The sequence below is a fragment of the Geotrypetes seraphini genome, chromosome 1, assembly GCF_902459505.1.
Source record: "Geotrypetes seraphini chromosome 1, aGeoSer1.1, whole genome shotgun sequence".
NCBI classification, from domain to species: Eukaryota; Metazoa; Chordata; class Amphibia; order Gymnophiona; family Dermophiidae; genus Geotrypetes; species Geotrypetes seraphini.
The window spans coordinates 263,181,004-263,204,211 of record NC_047084.1 but is presented as its reverse complement, the minus strand read 5'-3'; the positions used below and the strand labels follow the sequence as shown (position 1 = coordinate 263,204,211).

Below are 23,208 nucleotides of genomic sequence, written 5' to 3'. Positions count from 1 at the left end.
ACCCATCCACTCCATTCCCTCCCCTCCCCCCCAGGCAAACCCCCTGGCTAAAAAATACATTTTATTTTTTTAGCACATGGGTAGTGTGCGCACGTGGCAAAATTACCATGAAATGACTCAGCAAATCCTGCTGTATGCTATTGTTTGCATTCCAGGCTTCCAGTCAGGACTCTGAGTTACGTACCTTGTTTTCTTCCTCAGGCTCCTATCTGCACTTCCGAAAATTATTGAAAACATCTTTGTTTGTAAGATTTTTGGGAAATTAATGATTAAGTCACAAATTCTGTAATTCGCTGTTTTGTACAGTCTCTTGTTTATATAAACCACATTGATCTAGAAAGTTTTGCGGTCTATAAATGGACTGTAATGTAATGTGTTAGCGGTTCTTACAGCTTTGTAAAAGGGCCCTTAAATAAGTACATAAATAAAAAATAGAAATATTGCAGATGTTCAAAAGCATAGCATCAATCCCTTTATGCATCCCTTAATGTGTGTCCAATGTGTGCACGTGTATTGTGAGGGGGAGATGGGAGGGGAGGTTTCTGTGTATTATTTGCAGCTTGTAAAAGGAAAACCACCACTGTAATGCAACCTATAAATTTGCATGTTCAATTTCTACCGTAGATATCTACACACAAAACCTCATTTAAACCAGCTTCCTTTATGGCAGAAATATAACATAGTATTGGGTCAAAATTAATTTCCTGCAGTTGATATTTTGACGTTATTCCTGAATATTCGGTATTGGCTGCTGTCTGGGTATCGCTGCTGAATATTCAGGCCTAGCAGACAGAGCTGCAGTTATCTGGATAGCAGTGAAATTCACTACTGTTACCCAGACAACCATCTTTATAGCTTAGGACAGTATTTTTTTGCTGGATATTACCAGTCTCCCAGAATTCCCTGCTTCACTCAGGCACTGCCCCAGAACATCCCCATGGAATCTGGAGAGCACCGGGGTAGACTGCATAGATTTTTAGCAGCCGCATCCAGCTAATGCCGCTGAAAATCTGGGTATGGCCCTAGTTAGCAGCACTTAACTGAATAGCAGCATCTGTTGTCTGGCCAAGTGCTGCTGAATATCAGGCATTATGTTCTTCACCCGAACATTACAGATTGGGAAAAGGCTTTCTGTTTAATGAAACCTTCCAGTCATACTGCTTCTCTTTGCTTTCCAGAGATTTGAAACCTGAAAATATTCTTTTGGATGATCGTGGTAAGTATGGAGATGTCTCAGGACGCTGCAATAACCATTATTACTAGTATAACATTACTGTAGCTCTAATGCGCTTTACAGATGCACATGATACCAGTCTTTGCTTTGTGATGCTTACAATCTATATACCTACAGCCCAAAACACAGTGCCTAATTAGGACTCCGACCCATCCCAAATAGATCTTCTAGACCAGTGGTTCTCAACCTTCCTAATGCCACAACCCTTTAATTCCTCATGTTGTGGTGACCCCCAATCATAAAATTATTTTTGTTGCTACTTCATAACTGTAATTTTGCTACTGTTATGAATCGTAATGTAAATATCTGATATGCAGGATGTATTTTCATTGTTACAAATTGAACATAATTACAGCATAGTGATTAATCACAAAAACAATATGTAATTATAGTGAAATATTTATTTCTAATTACAAATAAATGTATGTGGGCGTATCTGCATGTGGGCGGACCCGCCTGGAGATGGATAGAGGGGCAGTGTCTCGGTTCCTAAGACCAGTGTTCTTCAACCTTTTGACACCTATGGACCGGCGAAAATAAAATAATTATTTTGTGGACTGGCACCGGTCCGCGGACCGGCAGTTGAAGAACACTGGCCTAAGTCATGCCCATTTCCACTCAATCTCCGCTCCAGACCCCGCCCCCATAATTGTACTAATTGTAACACCATTTTTTCCATTCAGTTTTCATATATACACACAATATAATTGTATTAACAACACATAATGGTTAACCACAAAATTAAAATACACAAACCACACTGTATGCTTTTAAACATTCATTCCTACTAGAAAACAGATAACCCCATGCAAATGCAGGACCAAAAACTAAGGGCTCCTTTTTACAAAAGTGCGCTAGCGTTTCTAACGCACGCATCGGATTAGCTCACGCTAGCTGAAAATCTGCCGCCTGCACAAAAGGAGGCGGTAGCAGCTTGCGCGCATGGCAATTTAGCATGCGCTATTCTGCGCGTTAAGGCCCTAACGTGGTTTTCTAAAAGGAGCTCTAAAAAGTACTAATATTTACAAACAAACCCTAAGATGCAAGACTCTGCAAGTAGTACAGCTCCAAAGGCAAAGAAACAAATGCATTTCTTCCTGAACAGCCAAATCAATCACTAAATAAAAAAAATAAAAGCATTTCCCCTACCGTTGTTGTCTCTTTCCCTCCATGTGCCTTGCCTTCTGGTCTGTCCCCCGGTGTTATCTTTGGGCCGGTCCACTGTGCGATCAACGCAGCGTCTTCAGGCCGGCTTCCTGAGTGCTGCATTGCACAAAGCTGTGGACAACAGCTCCTCGCGCGCATCCCGCACCTCATCTGGAAGTTGCAACATCAGAGAGAAGGCTTCCGGTTCAGGCGCAGTCCGCGCGTAGGAGCCTTTTCCCATGGCTTTGTACATTGCAGCACTCAGGGAGCTGGCCCGAAGATGCTGCGTTGATCGCACCGTGGACCGGCGGCTGAAGAACGCTGTCTTGGGCCAGATGGACGTGCCGGCCCTGTGGAACGGCAGAAAATTTCTGTGGACTGGCACCAGTCCACGGACTGGCGGTTGAAGAACACTGACTAAGACCATCGGAAATATGTGTTTTCCGATGGTCTTAGGCAACCCCTGTGAAAGGGTCGTTCGACCCCCAAAGAGGACGCGACCCACAGGTTGAGAACCGCTGTTCTAGACGTTCCCACAGCTTAGGGATGTGCATTTGTTAGTGCACATTTGGGAGCCCATTTACTAAACAGCAGATAAAAGTGGCCTTAGCCATACCCTTATGTGGTTCACTTCCGCATGCTAAGGCCATTTTTTCTGGTGAGGTAAAATGGCTGATTTTCCTTTTTTAAAATATATTAATGGCCATGTACTAATTTTCCTATTAGTGTTGTGAGCCTGTACTTCCACCTATTTTGTAGGCATTAGGGATTCACAAGCTAAACCTGCGCTAATCAGTTAGCATATGGTAATGCCCACATGCTAACTGATTAGTGCAGAACATGACCACTTTCTGCCCTCAAACCTGCACCCAGTACTAAAAAATAATTTTATTTTTTAGCATGTGGGTAATGCATGCATATCTCCAAATTACCATGGGACGCCTCAGCACACCCCATGGTAAGCTGTCTTTTTGCTGAGTATGCGTGCATTAATTCTTACCCCAGCTTTGTGAAAAGGCCTCTTGGTTTGTTGGGGTATCTTAAGTTTACTGCATGCAAAATCATTTTAATGTGCACTAATCTATAAATTAATGCACATATGAACTTCTAATGCATATTTAAAAAATTGTCACTGTTCCCCCTTTACCAAACTGTGATAATGGGGTGTTTTTTTTCCATATCTTTATTCATTTTAAAAACCAACATCAAGTGCAACACATTATCAAACAATGTACAAAATAACACAGCACTTAATTCTTCAAATGATATAATAAATACATATCCCTTCCCCCCATCCTTTCACACACAATATAAAGATAAGCAAGAGTAATACAAATGAACAAGACCAACTAATTACAATCAACAAGTCAACAGAACGGCTGGCTAGGCAACATCATCAAGCACTCCTCATCCTATCTTAACTTCAGAAAACTAGTTAAAACCAAACTTTTCTTTTTTTTTTTTTTTTTTTTTTTTTTTTTTTTTTGTTATTTAATATTTATTGAATTTTTCAATATAATCAAGCATAAAACTTGTACAGAAAGGAAATTCAGCATGAAATTAATACAATTGAAAAGATATATAAAAGAATATCAAATATAAGCATAAATTTCTACTCAAGTCCTCAATCAGATCCAAGAGGGGTAATAGGCGAATCAAAGAAATTATATTTAAACCAAGCAATAACTAGTTGAATGAGATTAAAGCACCCTTTCTTAAACTAAGCACTTTCTTTCTCCAGAGGTGCAGTTGAGAGAAAGGTTGTCAGTTGAGATGGCTCAAAGAAAACATATTTATGAGAATGATAATTAACAACACATTTACATGGATGTCGCAAGTAAAAGGTCGCCCCCAGAGATATAACACCAGGTTTCCTTAACAAAAATTCTCGTCTCCTTCTCTGTGTATCTCTAGCCAAATCTGGGAACATCTGAATTTTACAACCTAAAAATTCTTTGTGTTTATTTTTAAAGAAGAGTCTCAGCAACCAGTTTTTATCTGGTGCGAGAGCTACTGTCAAAAGTAAAGTGGCTGGGGTCATCAATTCTCTATCAGACGTTTCCAAAATATTAGATATGTTCATTAAATCAGGTCCCATTTTCTGTTGTTGTTGGTCTTGAGTTTTATTTGGAAGGTAATAGACCTGCGTAAATGGTGGTAACGACTCTTCAGAAAGTTCCAATACTTCCGTCATATAACGTTTCAACATTTCCCTTGGGGCTATCATAGGAACCCTAGGGAAATTTATCAGTCTGAGATTATTATTACGAGAGAAATTTTCCATTGCCTCCATCTTCCTTCTTAGGTTAGTATTGTCTTTAATTAATGTCTCAGTAATTTGTTGGGAGACTTTTAATTCTTGACAGACATTCTGTACTGAAGTTTTTGAGTCCTCAAGTCCAGTCTTTAAATTTTTAATCTCAATTTCATGGTTATTAAGTTTCTTTTCTAATTGTTGTAGTTGTGGGTTTATAGATCTTGCCAAATTGGCCACAAGATCCCACAGAGAATCTAATGTAACCTCTCGGGGCTTCTCAATTTGAAAAAGTTGTAAAGGTTGTAATTTTAATTTGGTTAGCTCACCCTCTGGCAGCGTGTCTCCTACAGCAGTCTGTCGAATTCTCTCATCCCCCACCGCTTCCTCCTCAGTCTCCTCGCTCAGACTCCTCTGCACCAGCAGGGAGTCCTGCCACACAGTTCCCCCGTTGTTCTCCTTAGCCTCCGGGAGGAGGTGAACTCCGACCTCAGGAAGTACCTCCTCTCGCGGGGAACTGGTTGACTGAGGGCGTGGGGGAGGTGCCCTTACTTCGGGACTCAACGATGTCTCCGGCCCCATGGAGAGCGACACAGATGCGCCTCCACCATGCGTCTCCCGCGGGGAACTCCCCGAAGCTGTCGGCGTGCCCTGCATTCTCCTCATCAGGTCCTCGATGTTTCCGAAGACGGCCGTTCTGGAGCGCTGCGAGGCTCCAGCAGCGCTGCGTCCCCTCCTCTTCGGCATTATAAACCAGGTAAATAATTACAGTAGACAAAGATATTTTAAGGAGCTTCAGGGAGAGTGAAGCTCAAACAACTCCTCGTGCGGCCATCTTGGATTTTTCACCATCAAAACCAAACTTTTCAACCGATTTGTAACCAAGAACTCTTAAAACCTCACCACTGTATTCTACTTATATGTACTTGATGTTCCTATATTGTAACTTTTTTACTCTCTCTCTCCTTCCCTACAAAGAATTATTCAAAGACTTCAGTGTTATTTTTTCGCTGACTGTCCAGCTCTTCTTATTGTAAACCACCTCGAACTACTATGGCTTTGGCGGTATATAAAAATAAAATTATTATTATTATTAAGGGGGAGAGGATAAAATTTTTCTCCTCAAATCTTGCTGTGTACTTTCATCAGATGGCCCTGTTGTAAGACATCTGTGCCAAATCTCAGTACTTTGACAAAATAGAATTGGAACAAAACGTTCAGAAAAGAAATAAAGATACTACTGTTCAAAAAATTCCTGAAATCGACTTAATACTACAAGCACCTTCCCATTTCCCCGAAGCATCCTGATCTACTCTTTACCTCCCCTAGAAATTGCCAGATATCGTCTTTTGTAATCCGTCTTTTGTAATCTGCCTTGAACTGCAACGTAATGGCGGAATATAAATCACTAATGTAATGTAATAGTTAGAAAGAAAAGGAAAATAATATATACTTTTCCAAGATGAAAAGCTGTTCATTCAAACCTTAGATTCTAGGGCTAGAAATGGTGGTAGCCATAGTGCAGACACCACTGCTGTAGATAAAAGCCCTGTTCCCTAGTTCATGGATCTATGGGGGGAGGTTCAAAAGAGTTTCAGTAGAGGGAACTCTTCCACTAATCCAGCACAGGAATAACAATGCGGCATGCTCAGAGTAATAAGCATGCAAATTCAAGCCATGATAAAATCACAGCTAAATTTCCTGTCAGTGCCTCTCATACTCCCTCCCTCTCCTGAACAGAAGAAGCTCCTGCCTATACAGCCTCTGTGGCCCAAATGGCTGCTAAGACCTCCAGAATCAGTCTTGGACATCATGGTAGCCATTTTGGCAGTGGAGACAGGATGGACAAATGTGATAGAATCACTCCTGCCCTGACTAACCTCTAGACTACCTGCAGAGGGGAAAATAGAGGGGATGGAAGGAGGGAAAAAGAGTTCTTGTGGGTTGGGGGTGGAGATCATATTCCACATACTCACATAGGAGTGAGATGTTATACATACAAAAGAGACCCATTATTGGGACATTTCCCCAGAGAAAAACCTAAATATAAAAATAATACCACCCATTTCCCCATATATACCAGGATTTACTTCACATCCCATCTAGCTCCTTGTACCCATCCACCCACCTATAAGCTCCCTAATGAGTGGAACTTTACTGTATCTATTCACACTGAGTTTCCCAAACAGACTTACCTGAAGGAAGAGTAAACATGTCATGAACACAGAAAATGATGAAGATTTTGAGCTTGAAGGTGATAGAATAGAAGTTTAAAGAATTTCAATTTCCTGGGCTCTTTTGTAAACAAAGAAGCAACTAGCAGGGAGGAAATAATCCGCAGAATAGCACTTGGTTACTCTTCAATGAAGGCTCAAAACAAAGTATTCAAAGGCAAGGAGGTAATACTCCAAATGAAGATCAGACTTGTCCATGCACTCATTTTCTCAGTGGTCAGTTACAGATGTGAAAGCTGGACACTATGGAAACAAGACAGAAGATCAACTCATTTGAGCTTTGTTGCTGGAGAAGGATTTTAGGCATGCTGTGGTCTACCAGAAGAACTAACAAATTGATTCTAGAAGAGATCGAACTAGCTATGTCACTCGAAGCCCAAATGATGAAGTTACAACTGTCTTATGGTCACACCATCAAAAGAGAGAGATCACTGGAGAAGGACATCATGTTTGGGAAGATCAAAGAAACCAGGCAAAGAGGATGACCTGCGATCAGATGGCTGGAGCCATTGAAAACAACCATGGGGATGATGCTGGAGGACATTTCTGGACTAACACAAAACCAATTTCTTTTTAGATCCACAATTCATCAAGTCGCTAGGACTCGAACACGAGCCAATGGCACCTAACAACAAGTGTACGCTTGATGATTTTTATACTTGGATAACTGTTCTAACTGAATGTAACCTTTTTTTAATTTAAATTGATGTTGGTATTATTCCTTGCTGTACAGTATATTCCTCTTACAATATGCCACAGTGCATAGAAAAGTATGGATTTCTCTCCAATAAATAATCAGATTAATGAGATAGGAACAATACATTGGGGGGAGAGAAATGTGACAGTGATTTGTTAACAGAAATAAAAACAACTTTAAATTGTTCTAATCTAGGAAAATATCTTTAAAAAACTCTTATTGCATGCATTACTTCAATTTGATTTATTGCATATAGGTCACATCCGGATTTCTGATCTTGGGTTGGCTGTTCAGATTCCTGAAGGAGAGACGATCCGAGGAAGGGTTGGAACTGTTGGATATATGGGTATGTAGTGGAAATTTTGTTCTTAAATTAAATAGCGTGCTAGAATTTAGAATGTGTATGTACCAGTTGTACTAAGAGCTGCACGGACAAATTCTCTAGCTCTCAAAAGCAGAGTGTTATGCCCAAAAGGAACATAATTGCTATACTGGGACTTAGACTTTTATTGAGTCATTGGAAGAGAGAAAGCTGGATACCTTGAGGATAATTTTATAAACCATTTTCATTGTAAAACATTGATTTACATGTGAACATGAGATCTTTGAAAGAAACGATGCTAACGGCTCACCAAGACCAGCAGCAGTATCGGGAGCCCATCTCCAGCAGGGCACCTGATCAGTTACACCCCTCCCCCGATCCAGCAGGGGAGAACACTTTGAAAGAAACGGTGCTAACGGCTCACCGAGACCAGCAGCAGTATTGGGAGCCCCTCTCCAGCAGGACACCTGATCACAGTTACACCCCTCCCCCGATCCAGCAGGGGAGAACACTTTAAATATATATTTTTTATTTCTCTTGATACTTATTTTTTATCTCTATTTTTTTATTTATTTTATTTATTTATTTTTAATTCTATCTTTAAATTTATTTATTCATTACTTGGTGGAATATTCATTTCTATCTCTATCTCTGTTTTTATATTTTATCTTTATTTTTCATAAATTTATTTTTCATAAATTGTCTCTTCAGGTACTTTAGTTAGATTGTGAGCCTTTAGGACAGTTAGGGAATTTCCAAGTACCTATCTTATTTATTTTTATTTATTGTATCTTTTAATGCATTCATTTTTGTAAACCGCTTAGAAACCTCACGGTTATTAGCGGTATATAAGAATTAAATTAAATTAAATCTTGTAAAATGAGATCACACCTAAAAGTAAACGTATTACAGCTGGCATGTCCTTGTACAAAAGGAATGCTCAGGAGTGGAGTTTGAGCAGAGTCAGAATTTATGCACATACTTTATAAAACGCGTGCATTCACAGGCATTCTTTGCACAGATATTTAAACCTGCTTTCAAGCAGGCTTCAATCTGGGCACGATTTCTGAAGGATTTGTATGGTAGTATTTTATAAAGATGTAGGAAATTTCTGCTGTTAACCTAGGTGTCCTATTGTAAAATTATCACCATTCGGTTCTTTGTAGATGGTCATCTGAATCTGCTAGGTGTAGGGTAGGCATCTGTTGAGAACGTCATCCAAGGGCTGAGGGGGTACCAGCTGATGAAATAAGTCCCAGCTTCCTGGTGTACACTGAGAGAGAAGTGTAGAACAGAGGTCAAACTCAGGGCATTGCTAAAGCATCCCTCATAAATCGATCTGGGGATGGATGGACTAAGTAAAGCAGCAGCTTTGCATTCTCAATGCTGGCAAATATATCTGCTTGAGGAGTCCCTCAAGCTCAGCAGAAAAACTGCAGGGCCCTGTCACGGAGGGGATTAGTGGCATGGCTGAAGGGAACTGCTGAGTCTGTCAGCCACTTGATTCTGAATGCTAGGGAGGTATGTTGCTTGCATTCAGATATGATTTGTTATGACATAATCCCAAACCGTTGCTGCTTCCTGGAAGAAGCAGAGATCCTGTCACTCCCTGCTTGTTTACATAAAATATGGATGCTTGGTTGTCTGAACTAAGACCACATGTCCTTAAAATATATGATTTGGAGGAACCATTCAGACTTCAACCAGGTCCTCTGAGTGCAGTACGTAGTAGTCTAAGTGGGCTCCCCAACCTTATGTGTTGAAGAATGTGTTGTTAGCATAAAATATTCCACCAGAAAAAGGGAACTCCTCATGTTAGTCTATTGCCTGGTGCTGACTATTGCATATTTCATAACTGAAGCGAAGGAGCAATAAAGTGGAATGAGACTGGGTGCACTAGTTGAATTGGAAACTTTGCACTTTGGTATGAGCAAAATGATTTATTTGCACCATAGCAGCCTGTAAGTAAGTCCTGGCCATAACTTTTGTCAAAGTCCACGTACAGTTGGCCTCTGTCCCATTGATGCAGCCTAACAAAGATGGGGCACTGGATTGCTAGAGTTGTCTCTGAAACAAGAGCAAGGTTCTTTTAGGGTAGTAATAATTTATAGAATACTAGGAAGTACTAGTATTGTGGATTAAGAACTGGTTAAAAGATTGAAAACAGAAAATAGGGTTGACTAGTAAATATTATGAATGGAGAAGGATAAACAGGTGGTATTCCCTAGGGATCTGTGCCGAAACTGCTGCTTTTTAACATAAATTATCTGTAAACATAGAAACAGAAAAAATGAAGGTAGATAAAGACTATATGGTCTGAGAATAATAAGTGAGTCCTTTCACATCTATCCGTTCCACTCCACTCATCTATCCATTCCAGTATTTTTTTTGAGATGTGGTGACCAAAATTGCATACAATATTCAAGGTGCAGTTACACCATGGAGCAATACAAAGGCATTATGATATTCTCAATTTTGTTCTCCAATCCTTGTTTAATAATTCCTATCATTCTACTGTATTTGCTTTCTCAGGGGTTTCAATCATCAGTGACAATAAATTAATCCTATTCCTGGGCAATGACTCTCCTGCACAAACCCCCCCCCAAAAAAAAACAAAACAAAACAACAACCCACTATTAGACCCCAACATCTTCCACACCGATTTTGATCATTACAGCAAACAAACAATTCTTGTTGGCTTTGCAGCCTCTTCCAGAAAAACCTCACTCCTTCCTGAAAAAGATGTTTAATGATTTTGAATACTATTATAAAGAGCTGGCATATTGCTAAACCTTTTCACTCTACTGGCATTATTGCCTCTGCTTTGTACCTCAGATTCAGAACCTGAAACAGTGCAATCACTACTACCATTTTCCCTGGTCTCTGATTTTTACCTCTGCAGTAAACAGTATTAGATCCAGATTTTGATCTGCCTGAATCGTCTTGAGGCAAATTACTCTACTGGAATTCCATTTGATCTTTCTCTTCCCCAGCATGGAATGAGTTTTAAATTAGGTCTTCTTCCAACTGGAAGCTAGTTTCTTTTTGCTGTTTACAACAGGGATGTCCAACCTGCGGCCCCGTGAAGTATTTTGTGCGGCCCTGGTCAAGGGCGATGCAGTGTTTTCCTTTGCTGCCCCTGGGGGTTTACCGTCTTGCCGGCTCCCTCCTCTGTCTTGCTGCAGTGTTTGTGCAGCCCCAGAAAATTTTTTTGGGCCAATGCGGCCCAGGGAAGCCAAAAGGTTGGACACCCCTGGTTTACAACATCTTTTTCTTGGAATTAACAGTGCTCTAAACCCCCTCCTTTTGTAGCTTGGTGCTGAGTGTTTAATTCAAGTATTGTAATATACTGATTGTGTTTGTTTTGTAAATCACTTTGATATCACATTTGAAAGTCAGTCTATTAAATCTTACAAATAATAAATGCATATTTCCTACTCAAGATTCATGCAGTGTATGGCAGAAGTGCCATTTCCCCGACAGCAAAAGAACAGAAAAATGTGCTGAATTTATTAAGACAATACAAGCTGCTTTTCTGATCTCTATACATGATTTTGAAAATCAACAACTTAAGATGTGGCAAACTCCACTTCATGTACAGCCAATTTTAAAAAAAAAAAAATTAGATATAAAGTTTAGGCTCTAAACAGCACCTGGTTTAACAAAGTCCTACTTTCTCACTCTTTGGAAGTAGTCAAAGCTGCCATGAAAAAAGCCAAGTGTGTGGATTTTTTTTAAAGAAATTATTCCTCCTGGTAAAGATCCATCCTTCTTAGACCATTTAGGTGAAGTGGTCTTCCAAAAGGCAATGCTTTCAGACCACATTGCTGCTCAACAGCTTTAGAGGGTAAAGTATAGCCATACCATATTCTAAAAGGTTCAGATATTTTCCTCTAGTTTATCACCTGAAGTATAAATGCAGCTCATGAACATCTTAGCAGAGGCTGATGAACAGGGAACCCAACTTTAGTTTTATTTATTTATTTTACAATTTATATCCCGCTATTCTACAATTCTAGATGGGTGCAAGAAACATACATATTCAATGAACATATAGCGTCATAAAATTGACAATAATAAAAAACCTAAAATTTGAATCAGCCATAAAAATAAACATAAACCCTAAAACTAAAAAAACTTAAGAACAGATAATCAAAATAAAACAAGCCTAAAAGCAAATTATGAACAGAATGTTCGCTCAAATAAAACAGTTTTCACCAATTTCCTGAGCTGTAACAAGCCCGACACTTGCCTTATCTCAAAGGGCAATAAATTCTAACATATTGGACCTCGTACCATCAACATATTATTACAGCGGCTAGAAAGCCTCACCGTAGTCAAGGATGGCACAACAAAACACAGATTATCTGCCAACCATAATGCTTATGTAGGTTGGTGAAACTGCAACAGAGAAGCTAATGCAGGTGGCCCATTGCATTTCAACAACTTGAAAATCAAGCAAATCACTTTAAATTCAATACGTGAGCTAATGGGCAACCAATGCAAATCACAGAGAATCAGGGTCACATGCTCAAATCTTGAAACCCACATAATAGTTCATGCAGCAGCATTCTGAGCAACCTGTAATGCCTGAACAACATATTTTGGCAAGCCGAGGTACAATGCATTACAATAATCAAATATTGGAGTCAACAAAGTGCTGATAACCATCTTGAAATTATGCACAGACAGATAATCTCTCAATCTACGCAGAAGACAAAGTTTTAAAAAATGATTGGGAGATCACTAACTTAACTTGAGGCTTAAAAGAAAGTGCAGAATCCAACACTACCCCTACTTACATTGATGTGATACAGGTATCACAGCAAAACAAACAAAAAAAAACAGACTGCAGCGCGTTGTACAGGAGCAGTTTATGCTTGTTCACCATCGATTTTGCTTATCGTATTTAATCCAGTTCTAGGGACAGAGAAAGTATCTGCATATACTAAAAATGTAAACTGCTTTGGTTATTCCACTAAAATGTTCAAACTATTCCTTAAGTACTTCTTAATATCTTAACAATATGTACTTCTTAATATCATAACAATTCTTATGTAATCCGCCTTGAACCGCAAGGTAAAGGCGGAATAGAAATCACTAATGTAATGTTATAAAGGTAGTATATCAAACCCCATGATCCTTTCATTGTTTTCTGCATTTGGAAAGGGTTATTGATGAAAGAAGACAGTTGTGCTTTGGGCCTGGTAACCTCTGAGGAGCCATTGGCCAGTTTAAGAAAAAAAGGCCATTGAGACTTTCAAGAACCCTTAACTGAACACTAAAGGGGCAAACGAGCATCTCCTTTTAGGCACCCAAAGTTGCATGGTGAGATCCTAGTTAATAACACCTATGTAGGCGCAATTCTAGCATGTATTATTTAGGCACTGGTAGATGCTTTAATGGTGCCGTTTTTTTGCTGTTTTGAACATCATTTGTTAATTAACTTAGGCGCCTAAGAGCATTAGTGCAGGCAAATGTGTTAGTGCGTGCTAACTGCTAACAATGCCCATTATATTCCTATGGGAGTCTTTAGCAGTTAGCACATGCTACTGCAATTGTGTTTTCTAACACACTTAGCACCCTTGATAAATTCCCCGCTTAGTGCCTTTGGCACCCAGACTACAAATCATTCAGAAAAGAAATAAAAACCATGCTATTCAAGAAATCCTTGAAGACAAACTAACACCACAAGACTCGTCCCAATTCTCTGAAGCAACCCGCTCTACTCTTCAATTCCTCTGGAAATGGCCAGATAACTCCTTTTGTAATCCGCCTTGAACCGCAAGGTAATGGCGGAATAAAAATCACTAATGTAAAGTAAAGTAAAAATCAGGCACTAAAACAGAAATATTTATATGTTGCACTCCCATGAATCTTTTTACTTTGTTTTTTTTTTTTTCCCAAAAAATGTTTCTAGCTCCAGAAGTCATAAACAATGAAAGCTATACATATAGCCCTGACTGGTGGGGGCTGGGATGTCTAATCTACGAAATGATCCAGGGCCAGTCACCGTTCAGGAAACGGAAGGAGAAGGTCAAACGGGAAGAGGTAGACCGAAGGGTGAGGGAGGACCAAGAAGAATATTCAGAGAAGTTCTCAGAGGAGGCAAACTCAATCTGCAGGATGGTGGGTGAAGATAGAGGTTTGGAAATAATATTTATTTTTATAGCTTATAACTTTCACATATGTTTCTGTTTTGCTGGAAATTTTTTCTGCACCATATTTGACATTCTGTAGCATATTTTTCATTTAATGGCTGGCAAAAGCAATAGGTTATAGTCAGTCTCAAGAGACTGGATCTATTCTAGGGCTTCACATAAGGCTATATGAGTGGTTGAGATGCCACCAGGAGTGAGTCACTTAGGATATCTGTTGGCCAGGTGAGCAGTAATCATATTAAGATGGCCACTGGCCATAGTCACAATTTGAGCTTCTCATATCCCAGGCCTGGAACAGCAGATATTCACATCTTCTTTGACATGATATTTATTGTAGGTCATGATCTCTACCACTGAGACATAGGTCTGGTTCTGTTTGTAGGATGAAATGCATGTTCCAGTAAGGACTGGAGCAAATAAGTAAAGAATGTTTAGGATCTTGAATCACAGTAATACATAGAAATAAAGCATCAGAAAGAAAAATAAAAGAGGTACCTTTTTATTGGATTATCCTAATATATGTTTTTAACAAGCTTTTGAAGGTTATTTATCATGTCAGACCTGAAGAAAAGTTTCTGGCTTCAAAAGCTTGTCAAAACATATATTAAATTAGTTTTTATTTCTATTTATTTTGTTTTAAATGGACTATCATGGCAGCCACACTTCTTGAATCACAGTGGACTTGTTTCTTGGGCCTTCCATCAGTGGCAGTATTTGGGCAGGTTATTTGTCCTGCAGACATTAGGAAGTTCATTGTAGGTTACCTCCTGAGAGCCAATTGGACCTATATTGATTTTGACATTCCATAAATTATCCTCACTGCTATCTGAATGTGAATTTCTTCCATGTGTGTTTGGCTTCTCCTGAGTGACATAGAGCAGTAGTGTTCTCTACTGCTGAGTAGACCAGTGCATACCAAATAATGTGATGAGCACAAGCTTTGCTGCCCCAGAAAGAAGTGGTCAGTATTCATGCAAATTTTTCTCTCATTCAGAATTGTTTCAGGTATACAACTGATCCTGGGCAGATAATGGCAGTTTTGAAGTTAAGCTTGTAGATAGCAGTTTCAGAGGAAAATTTAAACATAGGTATCATATTTTTCATTGGCAGATGTCGTCATTTTTCTTATTTCCCCCTCATATCACTCCTTTGTTGATATGTTTGCGTTTTTTTTCTGCGCATGTGCCCATTGCTATCACTAGCGATGGGCGCATGCCAATTTAGCGAGTTTTCGCTACTTTCCGCCAACCTCATTTACATGAGTGTTTTTTTTGGAGAACAACTCATTTTTAAAAAATTTGCTACCAGAACAGCTGCAATAGCAGCCCGTCGTGTTTTAACATGCTTTTTTTTTTAAGAATCTAAGCCAGAGTGTTGAGAATGTTTGTGATTCAGTGAGAGCGGAACACTGTGGCCAAAGGTTTTGGGACTGAATTAGTAAACTGGAACAAGATGACTAGCCAGGGGGGAGTGGCAGTGGATAAAAGAAAATGGAGGGCAGCTGTAGTGGACAAGAGAGCAAAGTGGCAGTGGCAGGGAAAGAAAAATGGCAAATTTAGAAGCAGAGATGGTAGCCACAATTTCATGGCAAGATCTATAGATTATCTGGTATGTGTACTTAAATTGTGTACACTTCTGGTATTGAAAAACAAATGAAGAAAAAGACCTCAAACACCTGGACACTTGATGATCCCTGTGGCTTTACTGGGGTTATGCATAATATTATTTATCAAAAAAAATTCACTGATTGTTTACGAAACACCATGTGTAGAAGTCTTTAAATACGGTGCTGCGCTTTACTTAGTTATGCCTGAGAAGAGAATAACAACCAGCAAGCAGTACATCTATGAATGTTTGAGCTGTTTTGCCTTTTATGCTGCAGCATTTTAGAAACACTACCCCTGAAGAAGCCTTCAAAGTGAAATAGCTGAGTCACCTTTGGGTGAAAGTTAAGTGTCTCCTCTTTGTTATTATTTGAATACATAGATGTTGCTGTATGAATTACAGTTGTAGTTTTTCCCCATTGAAATACACTTGGTTCATTGTTTGTGTGCGGGGTTGCTTTAGAGTTGAACACATTTATGGGATAAATTATCTGGTAGTCACTGTGACATTTGAATTATTTCTGATCACTAAAGTGAGCAAAATGTATTTCACTTCTCCCCCATAAAACCTGCAATGGATATATTTTGTGTATTTGGGGTTGAAATTCATGTCGGTAATAATATTAAAAGACACTTTCTATGAATAACTAAGAATTCTGAAAGTGTTCTGTTTTTATGGTTTATGCATAGCTCCTTGCCAAGGACCCAAAGGAGCGACTGGGCTGCACAGGAGATGGAGCCACTGCGGTCAAGCAGCATCCTATTTTCAGAAGCATCAACTTCAAGAGACTGGAAGCAAACATGTTGGATCCATCTTTTGTCCCTGATGTAAGTGTCTTGAGCCTTTTCAAGATTTTGAAGCAGTGCATTTTGTGCTTTCTTCAGGTTTCTGCTAAATATTTCTGCAAGTGCAGTTTCATTTTCTGATCACATGCATCCATTTTATTTCTGCATGTGATACAAAACTGGTCCCTTTTCAGTATATTACTTATGTTACCTGACTGGTGGAGACACACTCCAAAGCATTTTCAATGGTGGGCTCAATTTCTTAAAATGATCTTCCTTTGAACCTCTGTCTTGACTTCCAGTATTTATCTTTTCACAAAAATAGGGCTCCTTTTACAAAGGTGTGCTAGCGGTTTTAGCGCATGTGCTAGCCACTACCACCTCCTTTTAAGCAGGCGGTAATTTTTCGGCTAGCGCACGCTAAGAACACTAGTGCACCTTTGTAAAAGGAGCCCATAGTGTTTGTACTCTTTTAGCAAAGTGTGAGGGATTTTATATGTTATGGGTTGGTGATTGCTATGTTAATTTTTAAAAATTTTTTAATGATGATTTATAATAAGGCACTCCAGCTGGTTGGTTACAAAGAGTCGTTAAACAGAAAATTGATAGTGGTAAAAGTAGAATATATTAATAGACAGATAGAGGGCTCCTTTTACTAAGCCGCGTTAGGGCTTTAACACGCGGAATAGCGCGCGCACTAGACCTTAATGCCAGCATTGAGCTGGTGTTAGTTCTAGAAGCGTAGCACACGGTAATTTCCTGCATGCGCTAAAAACGCTAGCACACCTTAGTAAAAGGAGCCCAAAGTGTATTAAATTTCTAGTGCAATGTGTCTAGTGGTACTGAACGCTAGGGTCTTGTATCTGCATTAGAGTTGCGCAGGGACAGAAATCCCAACCATCCCCATCAGAATCCTGCCCATCCCCATCTGTACCCGCCAGAATTCTGCCCATCCCCGCCCATTCCCACCAGAATCTCCTCTGTCCCCGTGAGGAATCCCCTCCGTCTCCCCATAAAAATTACCTGTTCCCATAAAAAGCAGCAATTACTTTTGACAGTTTTGATTTTAGTTTTAATTGAGTTTACAGAAAATTCAAAACAAAGTCAGACATCTGCCAGAACAGGCATAAAACCAATACCCCTTCTCCCTCCCTCTCCCAAGTCAGGTGGATTTGGTATATCAACAAAATGCTATCCCAAAGAAGTAGATTTAAGACAGAATTTGATGAACAGAAAGAAGATGTCTGGTGCAGCAATTCTCTCCCCCACCGCTGTTTTTTTGTGGGGGGTTTTTAAGTTACATATTTAATGTTGGTACCTGCTGGACTGAAGCAGTTTAATGCGGGGTAGTCTGGCTCCAGAGCTGCACAGATTGTGACACATCCCAGTGGCACCCGATTGACTTCGCAGACTATGGTATGCAGATCTAGTTCATCTCCTGATGGATGAAAACCTCAGATTTCTGGATCTTCTCACTCAGAATCTGGAATCAAGAATCTGAAAGGGTTATTTGGACATGGACATTACCAGTTGCTCAGAGCGAAGAAGCCATCCACGGTGGCAGCCTTTGCTAAGGCCTGGAAGTCCTTTCAGTGCTGGTGAGAGGTGAAGGTAGAGCTCTGGTGAGCTCCAATTTCAATAGTCCTGGATTTTTTGCAGGAGGGACTTCAGAAGGGGCTCTCGGTAGGTTCTCTCATAGTGCAGATAGCAGGTATTTCCTTTTACCAAGCTTGAGGGGAACAAGGCTCCTTGGCCTCTGTCACCCGGTTCATTAAAGAAGCTCTGCAGTTGCACCCTCCTGTGTGTTTACCTTTTCCTTCTTGGAACCTTAACATCATATTGCTAGGTCTCAGTACTGCTCCGTATGAGCCCTTACAGGAGGCTTCCTTCTTGGACCTTACAGTCAATACAGTGTTCCTGATGAAGGTTACGTCAGCAAGATAGGTTTTAAGTTACAAGCTCTTTCCTGCAGGGAGCTGTTCCTTAGGTTCACGGAAGCAGGACTTTCCTTACGCATGGTCCAATATTTCTTACTGAAGGTAGTCTCAACCTTCCACATCAACCAGGAAGTCCTCTTACCCGCTTTTTGCCCTACGGGGTCTAAGAAAAAGGATAAAGTGTTGCATTTGCTGGATATCAAGCGAGTGCTTCTTTGTTATCTTGAAGTTAGGAATGAATTTTGCCTTTAGGATCACCTTTTTGTTCCTACCTGTCATGCCAAGAAAGGGAGGTTGTCATCTAAAGCCTAAATTTCCAGATGGATTAAAATGGCCACGATTGCATTGAAAGCACACTCCACTAGAGGAGTTGCTGCCTCATGTGTGGAGACTAGGGCTATTTCACCCAAGGAGATTTGCAGAGCAGCTACATGATCTACCAGGTTCTACAGGGTAGATGTAGCAGCTGGGAAGGACACATCTTTCAGGATCTCTTGTCTTAAAGGCAGGTAAAGTGGCCCACCCTAGACTCTGGAGACTGCTTTGGTACATTCCTAGTCTTCAGGACCACTAGACACATTGCACTAGAAAGAAAGATTAGGTTCTTACCTAGGCAATCTTCTTTCTTGTAATGTGTCTAGTGGTCCTGAAGCCCCGCCTTCTGCCTGAGGATCAGTTTGGATTGGAAGAATTTTCTGTCTCTCAGAGAAGCTGAAAAAACAAAAAAGAACTATGATGCATAGGTAAATCATCATGACCATACAGTCTGGTTAAGTCTCTGCTTGTTAGAAGGTCATGTGAGTAGCTACAAGCTCTATACATATTTGATATTAGTTGCACAAGTTTGAATGTTATGTTATTTCCTATGTTTGTTACAGAGCAGAACAAAATTGTTCGGGGATTTTTCCCCATTTTCCTCCTTCCTGTTATGTCTTTTATTACAGGGCTAATTGATTGCTTTTGAACAAACTGAGGGGTAGGAGCAGCTTTCTGGAAAAGAGGTGAAGTTGTAAATCATGATTGACAGTTTTCTGCGAGCAACTTGCTGGTTCAGATACAAGACCCTAGCATTCAGAACCACTAGACAAGAAAGATTACTGAGGTAAGAACCTAATCTTTCTTTGGGACTCTCCAGGAATAATCAAACAGGGCATCTTCACATAAATCCCCAGATTCTGTATATGATGCTCAAACTTGGGCACTGACCAAAGATGTGTGCCCAACCAAATTGATTAACCAATTAGTGCCAATAATTGAGTGTTAATTGGCACAATTTGACAACACTTTGAATTTGCACACATATCTTGCTATGCATTATTCTATAATAATGTGTGCTTGACTCCCATAGTATGCAAATCATGTGATCATGAGAGGTGCATGAGAAGGTTATGGGCATTCCTAAAATTTGCACCCAGTGTTATAGAATGTTGGGGATATGCGCCCAAATTGGGCACTGAGAATTACATCTGCTTTTCAACAAGTGTAAGTCCTGATGCTCCAATTTGGCACTCAATGCTATTCTATAATGGACGCTCATCCAATTATAGAATAACATTAACTGCTGATTTTTTTTGGCACCAATTTTTGAGCACCATTTATAGAATTTTCCCCAAGAGGGGCTAATATTATTACAGGGCATCTGTTTGAAAAGTCCATAAAGGTGCATTTTATGCCCTTCTTATAAAGGCAAATATAATATCCTCCAAAAATCAGTTTCCAGTGGCTATAAATCAGTTCATCAGAGAGTGGACACCATGGTAATAAAACCAGTACTAGTACCATATCTGCTATAATAAAACCCTTAGGGCGCATGCACACTTCAATCTTCTTGCCTCCATGCTCCGTGCTGTGAGGCCAGATCCAGTGACTACTGGGCCTACCAAGGAGGAGGAGGAGGACGGGGGGAGCCCGACTACCCCGGCAGCGCTGCAGATGGACAGTTCAGAAGAAAATGTTCACAGCGCTGGGAGGAGAGGGAAAGGTAAAAAACAAACAAACCTGGGAGCAAACTTTCCGCACAAGACGGTGTAAATGGAACAAGAAACAGCCATGGATTTGCCCCCCCCCCCCCATCGGGCCTGGTGGCGCTTCTCTTGGTCCTGCGTGTGTCCCAACAGGTCGTTGTGGCGCTTTTCCACTTATTTCTGCAACGAATAAATGCGCTGAATAACGGACTGAAAAATAAAACATTCACTCATACCCACGTAATGCTATGTCTGAGACCATTAACCGCACTGCTACTACGCCAGCGCTAGATAGCTTCCTAAATGGCTGCCGAGACTCCATCTTCATCTTATTACCTCCGACTCTCTACATGTTAGCTGCTATATCTGCCCTCCTGGAATAACACGGGGCAGGGAGAGATACCGAAAGAAAGATAGAAAGAAATAAAGATAGACAGCGGGAGGGAGAGACAGAAAGAAGGGTGCTGCTGGACAGGGGGGGGAGGTAAAAGGAAGGGAGAAGGGCTACTGCTGGACAGGGGGGAGGTAAAAGGAAGGGAGAAGGGCTACTTCTGGACAGGGGGAGCAGGGAAGGGATGCTGCTGGACAGGGAGGAGAGACAGAAAGACAGGCAGGGAGAGAGACAGAAAGAAAGACAGGCAGGGGGCAGGGAGAGAGACAGAAAAAAAGAAAGACAGACAGACAGGGGGCCATGGAGAGAGACAGAAAGAAAGAAAAGGGGCAGGAAGAGAGAAAGAAAGACATATACAGAAAGAAAGAAATGCCTAAATCTACACATCTATTCTAGCACCCGTTAATGTAACGGGCTTAAAAACTAGTATTCATATAACAATCCTGCTATAAGAATTTGAAAAATTCACTAATCTGGAGTCACAACCTTTCTAATCACAGAAGGAGTGGTATCTGACATGATATCATGTTCCACTTTGGTGCATCAGAGATGACAGTTCCTGAAATATCAATATAACATGTCAATGTCTGATTTACTTCTGCTTATACAATATCTGTCTTTTTGAAGTTTCAAGAATTGTGGACTCTATAAGTTACAATGCTTGTAGTTCAGGGGTCCATCCCAAAATTGCTACCCCCAACTACAAACTATGAGAAAAAGAAATCTCACAGTTTTAGGAGTTAATGAGGAAATAAGGGATTTTGCTACCTATTCTAGTAGGTATTTGTTCTTGTAAACTGTCCTGAAAGTATTGATGACATTGAACCCCAAAAAATAAAGTACAATAAATGATTCTGCATGCCACACAAACTGACAGATTAAAAGAGGATGGTGTCAAATGAGTAATAGAGGAGGATGGAGCACAGTACACTGAAGGCATTTTTTATACTATTTCTGAACATATTTTGTCTCCTGTTTGCAGCCACGTGCGGTATACTGTAAGGATGTTTTGGATATTGAACAATTTTCCACGGTGAAAGGAGTAAATCTAGATCCCACAGATGATAATTTCTATTCCAAGTTTGTTACAGGCTGTGTCTCCATCCCCTGGCAGCAAGAGGTATCTGATTCAGAAAGATGAAAAGAGAGGACATGTTAAAAATGTTTGTCCTGTTTTTGGCGAATATTGGTGTAGATCCCATGGTAGGGAGTATTAGTTCAAACAAGTCAATCCATTAGACCAGTGTCTCTCAAACTGTGTGCCGCGAAGAGATTCTGGGTGTGCCACGAGAGATTCTAGCATTTTACTTTATTTTTAAAAATTCCCTTCATAAGTATACACTAGAATTGATGACAAGTAGATCACGTACATAAGAGTCTGTCAGTATTATGAGCGTCTGCATGAATAAGGATACAACTGCCCAGACAAGCATCATTCTTTTATGTGATTGGTCCTTGAAAACTAATGACAAGTAATTTTATTTTGTATGCAGTAGTTATCCTAACTTGAACAACAAAGCAATCAAGACTTTGTTACTATTAGGATCTTCTTATCTTTGCGAACTCGAATTTTTAGCTCTGACAAAAATTAAATTGAAAAATAAAAAGAGAACGACTGCAGATGGTGGATGATGAAATGTGTGTTTGCTTGTCGACTATCGAGCCTCTTTTTGAGTTAATTTGCACTCAAAAACAAGCTCATCCATCACATTGATTAGCAATTCTATTCTATCTACACTAGTTTCACCATACATAGCTTAAAATACTTTAAATAAATATCTCTCAAATTTAATTTTTTGTTGGTGTTTCAATTTTATAATTTAATTTCTAATGTGCTACGAAAAACATTTGCTCTGTTTAATGTGCCAGAGCTAAAAAAGTTTGAGAGACACTGCATTAGACCCAAGGTCAGGGGTTCTCCACAAAGGATACAGAATAAGTTTGGTTTTCAGGATTCACACAATGTTATATGATTTCTTGGTATGTGGATGGTTGAAGAGGAAAGCTAAATTGCAGAGCTTGTTTACCCTAAAATCCAAACTTGGTGACCCACAAGATCTAGAGTAGAAGCCCAAATTATGGGGATATTCATTTAATGCAGGGGTTCTCAATCCAGTCCTGTGAACAGGTTTTCAGGATATCCACAAAGAATATGCACGAGTTAGATACTCATACAATGGAGGTAGTGCATGCAGATTTATCTGATGCACATTCATTACAGATATCCTGAAAGTCTGACTGGCTGGGTGCATCCTGAGGACTGAATTGAGAATCACTGGTCTAGAGCCAGCCCTGTTGAGGGAAAGGAGGTGTTATCCAGTGTCAGCCACATAAACATTTCTCAATATAAAAAAAGAGAACACCAGTTTATGTGCTGTGAATTGCTGGCTGCATCGGATTTTATTTATAGAACCATGACGGCAGATAAAGGCCTAGTGGTCCATCCAGTCTGCCGTTCCCCACCGTTCATTATCTTCT

General features: G+C 40.1%; 1 protein-coding gene across 2 annotated transcripts in view; it reads left to right on the top strand.

Moving 5' to 3' along the window:
* The window catches only part of GRK4 (G protein-coupled receptor kinase 4), a 409,134-nt gene that overhangs the window by 367,903 nt on the left and 18,023 nt on the right, over positions 1 to 23,208 (top strand). The window contains exons 10-14 of one of the 2 annotated variants that reach the window (XM_033950412.1): positions 1,179 to 1,216; positions 7,822 to 7,911; positions 13,808 to 14,016; positions 16,343 to 16,480; positions 21,713 to 21,850. In XM_033950412.1, coding sequence (XP_033806303.1) covers positions 1,179 to 1,216; positions 7,822 to 7,911; positions 13,808 to 14,016; positions 16,343 to 16,480; positions 21,713 to 21,850 — 613 coding nt within the window. Of the gene's footprint in view, positions 1 to 1,178; positions 1,217 to 7,821; positions 7,912 to 13,807; positions 14,033 to 16,342; positions 16,481 to 21,712; positions 21,851 to 23,208 lie in introns of those variants that run through there. The other variant, XM_033950421.1, reaches the window with a different exon arrangement.